Below are 8058 nucleotides of genomic sequence, written 5' to 3'. Positions count from 1 at the left end.
CAAGTTTGACGCCTTTATTGACATGCGTTGCTGAACAACATTACTCAACACGCTTGACAGCGAAGCATGTGCAAATAGTTGGTGCATTTCAAATTAAAGTTACTTTTCACACTACCTGAGGTAAGTTGGCTTTGTGAGGGAAGTCATTCACGTGCTTCCTACCTACTCTTCTACTAACAAGCGTAGACTAATTAATCCAAAAAACAATAAACGGGGTTAGTGGATCACAATTATTTAGCCTAACTAACTTGAACAAAATAACATGTAATTCAGTTTGTCCCACGTTGATGTGCAGGTTGAGAAAGAGCCACAAAACACCTAAACCATGCACAAAGCCCAACTTCAAAATGAACCCCAAAAAATGAGCATGATGGGATTGGCCAAAAATAATGTTATTGCTTTGGGTTTCGTAATTTGAAATCTGAATTAAAGTCTGAGCCCACGTGATTTAGCAACTCAACCAAATATTCCATAAATTTGGTCTCAACATGTGGTGGTCATTGTGCATCAGGGTTCATCATCTAGTTTAGCATACAAACATTTCAGAAGAATGACAAGATAAAGAAACCGTGTGATTTATTTCATAAACTATCAAATATACCCAATATAAACACAAAAAATTATCCATAATTTAAAAACCGAGATCAAACATTAATTCCTTGTTGACATATAATAATTTATGGCTAAAAGAAATGAAAAATAAAAAATAAAAATGAAAGGAACAATATAAACTAAACAAGGTAGCATGTTACCCTGAGTATGTGTAACAATCTCATATAGCGGAAAAACTGTAATTATCAATACAAAAAAATACTGTTAAAATACTTTTCTTTATACAAAAATATCCAAAGCTATGTCGTACAAGGCATTTATACAAATCTATCCGACAGTCTAAACTCTAGACAAAACTTAACCAACTTAGAATCTCTGTACATCTCAATATGAATCTCTAATCACAATTGCATAATTACCTTGATTTTCCATTCCTGCAAGCACTACAAAAAAACTGTGAAGTAGTGAGTCAATTGATTTCCGACAATATAAATCATTGTTGAATCATATATAGCAAAATGCTAGACAAGTTATAAAACCACAAAAATCAGTATTATTGGATATCAATATCATACTCAGTAAGTAAGAATACTTACAGTGGATTACATGAATGGATCATCAAAGGTAATTACTTGAAACCCGTTCTGCTGCAGTTGGTCCATACCCATAACAATCCCTTCACTGACTTTCTCTCTCTCTCTCTCTCTCTCTCTCTCTCGCCTAAACTCTCTTTCTTCCTCTTCAGCTCTCTGTCTTAAATTTCCCATCTCACTCTCGGTTTCTCTTGTGTTCTTTCTTTCTTGTAGCGCTTGGTCTCGCCCTTTCTCTCTCTGTTCTGAGTAAACACTCTTAGAAAGAAGAAAGACCGAGTAAAAAGCGGAAGAAGGAAGAATATATGCAAGAGATGGGAGAGGAGATGAGTGGTGAAAATTGTGAAGGAGAAGAGCTCTATTTATAGGAGAAAATCAAACACTATTCTACCTTCAATTTACAATTATACCCTCATTTTACTATTTCACCAACCCTATACTATTTCACAAACCCTATACTATTCTACCTTCTTATTCTACCATCCTTATACCTACCATTTACTATCCTATTATTTCACCAATTACCATTCTCTAATTACCACTCTCATAAATTTCCCAAGAATTAATATCATTGCCTAATATGAATATTAATAGCATCAAATTAATATCTCTAAAATAAGACTTTAAAAATCTGGGGTGCTACAGTATGAGTCAAAGAGGAAGATGCAACAAAAAATACAATGCTGTATAAACGGCTAAATAGAAGCCTTCTTGCTGTATAGTAACATATGTTAGTATGTATAGTAACAAGTACCAAATATACTCAATATAAACACAAAAAAATTATCCATAATCCAAAAACATAGATCAAACATTAATTTCTTGATGACATAATAATAATTTGTTGCTAAAAGAATTGAAAAATATGAAAGCAACAATATAAACTAAAAGGAAAAGTACACTTTACCCCCCCCCCCCTCTGCCCCCCAAAAAAAAGTTTGAGCCGATTTTCAATTCGATCCCTAATGTTTCAATTTTTGCAATGGACCTCCCAAAGTTTAAAACTTTTTCAATTCCGCCTCTCCGTTAGTCGCTGCCGTATTATTTAATGAAACTGTGATCACGTGACCCGTACGTGATCATTTAAGCCCATTCTTTCTCCAAAATGCCCCCACCCACACGATTAATCCTTACCCTCACATTCTCATTATCACCATCACCATCACCACTTTTTGAATCATAAGCTTGATATTCAAACCCTGCAATCCCATATTTTGTCATTGAACGAGGTTGCCATGTAGGGTGGTTGGTCTGGAACCGCTTGTTGGATCTCTGTCGGGTTCTTCCTCTGCCTCTTGGGGTTTCCTGGATATTTTTTCTTCTTCTTCTTTTTCTTGATTTTGGATGATGTTTTCAGAGTTGTTGGGTGCTGACTCCAATGGCTTCTTGGGTGGTATAATTTTCAAGACCACCTTCTTCTTCTTCTTTTCACAGGCTTTTCCAGGTACTGCTTTCTCTTTTTCATGCGGAATTGAATGAATTCCATAAAGATCATCTTGGTTAGCAGCTTTTCTACCTCGTTTTCATTCTCACCCACAGCTGTTATCCCCTCCTCTATGATTTTATTGAAGTGCCCACATAGAGTAGAAGAGCCCCCCCTCAGATCCTCAAGAGTGATGGTCATATTGCTCAACGTCTTCTTCCTCTACTTCCTAAAACAAGAAAAATGATATGATTTTGAATTCCAAAAGAGAAAGTTTAAGAGATGATACCGTGTGGGTGGGGGCATTTTGGGGAAAGAATGCGCTTAAGTGTTCATGTGCGGGTCACGTGTTCACAGTTCTATCAGATAAGACGGCAACGACTAACAGAGAGGCGGAATTGAAAAAATTTTAAACTTTGGGGGGGTGCATTGTAAAAATTGAAACATTAGGGGTCGAATTGAAAATCGGCTTAAACTTTAAGGGGGCTAAAGTGTATTTTTTCTTGAAGAAAATAATTATAAGGAGCCTAAATGATGGATCCTTTGATACAACGGTGAAGGCTAGTCCCAGCCCTGCCAATCGTCATGAGTCTTATCAACAGAACTACCGAGGGTGTAACACCATTGCTCAGTTAACTATCCAATAGTTAATTCAAAGCACCTCCAAAGACTTATTCACTAAGTAAATAAGTCTCAAATGATCTAACTGGCAATTGCAACGGAAGAATTATTAACTTAAATTAAGATAGCACATCCGAATAAAATCTATTATTCAATACATCAAAACCGAAAGAAACTCCAAAATGGATACACTCTCAAAACATCAAATCAATATCCAGTCTTAACCATATAAATTAAGTAAATAACATCGATCAACTCGTGTTGAGCATCCTTATCACTGCGCTCCCACATGTCCTGTAGCCACTCGCCATTTATAACCTCAAAGAGGACCTTGACTAAACCTCCACAAGTACAAACCGTCTCCCCGACATTGCCACCTAGCTACTAGTTATCTACTAAACACATTGTGTTTCATAGGTGGAAAAGAGACCAAGTGTAAGTCCGACACTTGGTGAGATAAAATCACTTGAAACTAGTTATATAATTTGTGATCTCATGGTTTTGAGAAAATGTTTATTCCATAATAAAATTGTATATCATACAAGGCAGTTGATATTAGTAAGAGAATATGCAATGCAATATAAATATATGAATGTATGATAATTATGATCATACTGCTATAGTTCAACTCCATATGATCTATTCAGGCCCTTACCCATTCCTGATAGGTTTGCGCATTCTCGAAATAACCTCTAGTATACATCGGCGCCCTGATGTGCACAAATTAGCGGTTCTCATCATGAGCCCACTGTGCCCGACCCCAATTAGCCTACGCTGCTAACAATGTTGTATGTCATGACCACCATGCGAACATGGCTACGCATTGTTACTCAGCTGACTTCTTGGATCCAATAACGAATCATAACTAAATTGGACCATAGAGCCTTGCCTGTGTACTAGTAGCCATGACACAAGGCCATGTTTACAAAATGCATTTATCTTCATAGTGTTTTACATGCATGTATGATATAAAATGCTTACATGAATTTCAGTTTATCTCATAAAATGCACAAATAAGAGAGTTTCACATGTTCCTAAAATAGAGTTCGTGTAATAAAAGTGATGCATGTTATTTCATTCATATCAAAATAGTATGTTAAAATGATGCTAATCACATAACAATATCCATGTGAGACTCACTTACTTGAGTCATGGAAACAATCTCTAAACTGACCTCAATCCTTCTAAGATGGTTCTTTACAAAAATTTTAATGTTAGGCAACTCTTCTGGACCAAAAAACTTACATAATACCTAAAAACTGACGAAAAAGTATTATGGAAGGGGGAAGGATCAATCTTGCTTAAGGAGGATCGATCCTGGCAAGGGGAGGTCCGATGGTTGTTTGGCGTTGGCTTGGGGTGGTTTGGTGGTGGTCCAACGGCTGTTTAGTGGTGTTCTAACGATGGCTTAGGGTAGTTTAGGGGTGACTCGGTGCTGGCCTAGGGGTGGTCTAGCGGTGGTCCGATGATGGTCCAACAGTTAGAGAAGGAAAAAAACTCGAAAAATGATTTACAAAAATTTAAATAGGAAAACAGTTTTTCGAAACTAAATAAGTTTTTTTTGTCAAACCAAAATTTTTTTAGTCACACTAAACATAAAAAAAAAAAAAATACAATAAACATTTTTCAAAAACCATTTGACTTCGAAACAAATGTAGTCTTAGAAAAATGTTTTTGATATCATTTTCCTCATTTCCAAATACAATAGAAAACAAATGATTTTTTGCTTAGAAAATTTGAGCCTAGGCGAAATTTAATACATTGATTTATTCAAAAATAAAATTATAAAAAGTTTTTGGTGGTCATTTCCAGCTGACAAAAATACCCAATCAGGGGGCATCGAGTTGACGCTACTGGTATATATATACACGCCAGATGTGGTAATATAATAAGCATCACCCTGTTCGAATTCCACGTTCAGCGCCACCATGTTTTAGACTCAAAAGAATACATTTTCACGCAATCTCTTAACTAATACCTGTATTCTAATCATCTCCAATTATTATTCGTCCATTCATTCCAGGTATCTCAGAGGTCTCAGAACCTGCTTTCATTTCCAAAACCCTTTTGATATTCAATCATTTGTGATTTTCCAAAATCCATCTGTTCCTATTAATAATATCTGTGATTTTCTAATATTTTTCATATGATCTTGGCCTTGAAATCACGTTGAGGCTTGAGCCATTGAACTCTGCGACTGAATTGAGGCGTGGGTTCTGGGTTTTAGGTGAAGAGGTGAATTGGGTTGGTTTCTGTTTGAAGAAAGAGCAAAAGGGGTCGTTTGGAGTGGTGGTTTGGGTGAGAATGGGGCATAGTTCGAAGAAGAAGAAGCGAGGAGGTGGGAGTGGGAGTGGGAGTGGGAGTGGGAGGAGGAGCAAGGGCAGGACTCAATTGAAAGATCATGCGTCTCATGTTGGTGCTGATGATAATGAGCTTCTCTCTGAGGAAATCACTGCCTTGTAAGTGATTCTCGGTCTCCAAGTGGTTTTCTTGCCTGGTGTTTTTGGTACTTGCTACTTGGGTCCATGTTCCCTATCAGTAGCTTTGGTTGTTGACAAAGTTTAGAAGTGTTTCAGGTTTTGAAAAAAATGGTAAAAATTGAGAATTGATTTTGGAGGTCACATTTAAGAAAAGTTAAAATTTAATTTGAAAAAATTGAGATCTTTTTTTTTAGTAAAATAAAAGAAAAATAAAGAGTGAAAAAAAGACTCTTCAGCCTTTAAGGAGTAAGAAGAGCTTTAGAAACTTTACCAAACAGACCCTTTATTTTTAAATTTAGATGAGGATGACTTGGCTGAATTTGTGGAATGGAATCATAGTCACCTTGATGTAATTTATTTTGTTGGGCTGAAAAGTTGGATATAAGTTGGATATACTTTGGGAATTTGGTTTAAGGTATGAAAAAATTTAATAGATGTTGATGGCCAGTAATTCTGCAATTTGGACAAACTCGAATATGGGACTAGGGGTGATTCTGGCTGTAAAATATGATTTTTTTGAATTATGGATCATGATCAAAGTATCAAGAACAGAAGCCAAAATTCAATTTATAGGCCTATGATTGTCACAAATTCGTTGAAGTATTATAAATTGAATCCAACAATAATATGGCGATCTTTTGAATTAAATTACTTCAATTGATGAAATTTTATGTGTGGACTACGAACTAGATTTACCTGTACATGGGATGATCTGTTGCTTGGCAGTTTCTGTTTTAATTTTAGTCTTAGTATTGTTTAGTGATCTTGAATTGGGCTCAATTGAGATTACCCTTAAAAGTATGCCTTAGCTGCTTGCATGAAAGCATGATGCTATAACTGAAAACAGAACCATAAGCAAATTTAACGAGTCTTACCCAACCATTTTGGTTAGCTTCATGAAATCCAATGGAAGCATTCATGTTTACTTCTGTATATTCTTGTGTTTTTGCCATCTTATTCTTATGTTTAGGTGTGCAATATTTCAAGATGACTGCAAAGTTATTTCTGGGTCATCTCCATCCTCTCAAATAATTCTTAAACTCAGGTTTGTACTATTTTGATGTCGCTTCAATCTCAATAATGAGCTATAATCTTTCTTTCATTCAGTTTTTACTTGGAATCTGAACAGGCCTTACTCAAAGGATATGGGTTATGAGGATCTAAATGTTTCTGCTCTTCTTTTAGTTAGGTTAGTCATTTTGTGCCCTGTTTTGTTTTCATTCTTTATCAAATCTTATTCCTTGGTAATGGTTCTTTGTCTCTCCTTATTTATTAGGTGCTTACCAGGGTATCCTTACAAGTGTCCAAAGTTGCAGATAACTCCAGAGAACGGTTTATCAAAGAGCGATGCCGATAAGCTTCTAGCTCTACTCAGTGATCAGGTTTGAATTGACTTCTTTTTTTTTTTTTTTTTCATGGTTTTGTATGCTCTGTCAAGAATTCTGTTGCAGTGGATAAAATACTTATGTTTTCTGTTCTAAGTGAAGTTCTTTTCAGTTTACTAATTTTTAAGTCAATTACTGGAGACATGGTCCTGATGCATGGAGCTGTGGGTGGATATACTTTTCAAGCTGTGGTTTTATGAGTTCCCACACTAGCGGCCAGATGATTCCACATGTATAAACATAATGGTCTCTAAAATTGAAAATGAAGCTTGAAATTTCACTTAGGTCACTGTTTTATGTTCTGCACATGTAAGGTGTGTGTGTCATTAGGTAATTATTATTTATAATACAATTGGTTCTGCTTCTGACATCTTATTTTTTACGGAGTGACATAGTTTCTTTTATTGTGGCCGATGGTGTTTGGACCAAATAGCATTTCCTTCCCTTTAAAAGAAGTGGTGGAGGATGCGGTCAGGAGAAATCCTGTCTGAATGCTTGAATTGTGTTTACCAACAAAAAGGTTTCTTTTATTATAAACATTGTTTTCTCTTAGGCAAATTCTAATGCCCGAGAAGGACGGGTTATGATTTTCAATTTGGTGGAGGCCGCTCAAGAGTTCCTATCTGAAATTGTGCCAGTGGGTCAATCACATGAATCTGTAAGCTTTGCCATTCAATCATAGTGTTTTAACTTTTTATCTATTTAGCATTGCATATTTTATGTAACATGTTAACACATTATTGATGCTAATCTTTTGTCTTTTATTTGTTTACTGAGCAATTTATTAGCTTACTTGTTTTAGGCTTGAGAGGAACTACTTGTCATTATTAATTGTTGATTAGTTTCAATACCTACCTCATCATCTCTGTCATCTTTCTGAATCTCTTTTGGTTATTTGATGTCTCTTTGTTTATTTTTTATTTTTGTCATATTTGAAATTGGGGATTTGAGGCACTAATCTTGACTCTTATTGGATGTTCATGAGAGAATCTTATATTTTTATTTTA

General features: G+C 35.6%; 1 protein-coding gene across 1 annotated transcript; it reads left to right on the top strand.

Moving 5' to 3' along the window:
- The first annotated feature begins 5542 nt into the window (after positions 1-5542).
- Positions 5543-7733, top strand: LOC132166951 (eIF-2-alpha kinase GCN2-like). Its single transcript, XM_059577821.1, has 5 exons — positions 5543-5645; positions 6637-6711; positions 6796-6855; positions 6943-7048; positions 7605-7733. The coding sequence occupies exons 3-5, from the start codon at positions 6812-6814 to the stop codon at positions 7731-7733; spliced, it is 279 nt and encodes a 92-aa protein (XP_059433804.1). The 5' UTR covers positions 5543-5645; positions 6637-6711; positions 6796-6811.
- The last annotated feature ends 325 nt before the right edge of the window (positions 7734-8058 follow it).

The sequence above is a fragment of the Corylus avellana genome, chromosome ca1 (assembly GCF_901000735.1).
Source record: "Corylus avellana chromosome ca1, CavTom2PMs-1.0".
NCBI classification, from domain to species: Eukaryota; Viridiplantae; Streptophyta; class Magnoliopsida; order Fagales; family Betulaceae; genus Corylus; species Corylus avellana.
The sequence above is the reverse complement of the archived record's forward strand: the minus strand, read 5'-3'. Positions and strand labels throughout refer to the sequence as shown.

Bases quoted from the DNA above. Each gene is read 5' to 3' on its own strand.
- LOC132166951 (XM_059577821.1), top strand. From the start codon at position 6,812: ATGGGTTATGAGGATCTAAATGTTTCTGCTCTTCTTTTAGTTAG. The intron at 6,856-6,942 runs GTTAGTCATTTT...CTTATTTATTAG, and splicing joins TCTGCTCTTCTTTTAGTTAG to GTGCTTACCAGGGTATCCTT. The intron at 7,049-7,604 runs GTTTGAATTGAC...GTTTTCTCTTAG, and splicing joins TAGCTCTACTCAGTGATCAG to GCAAATTCTAATGCCCGAGA.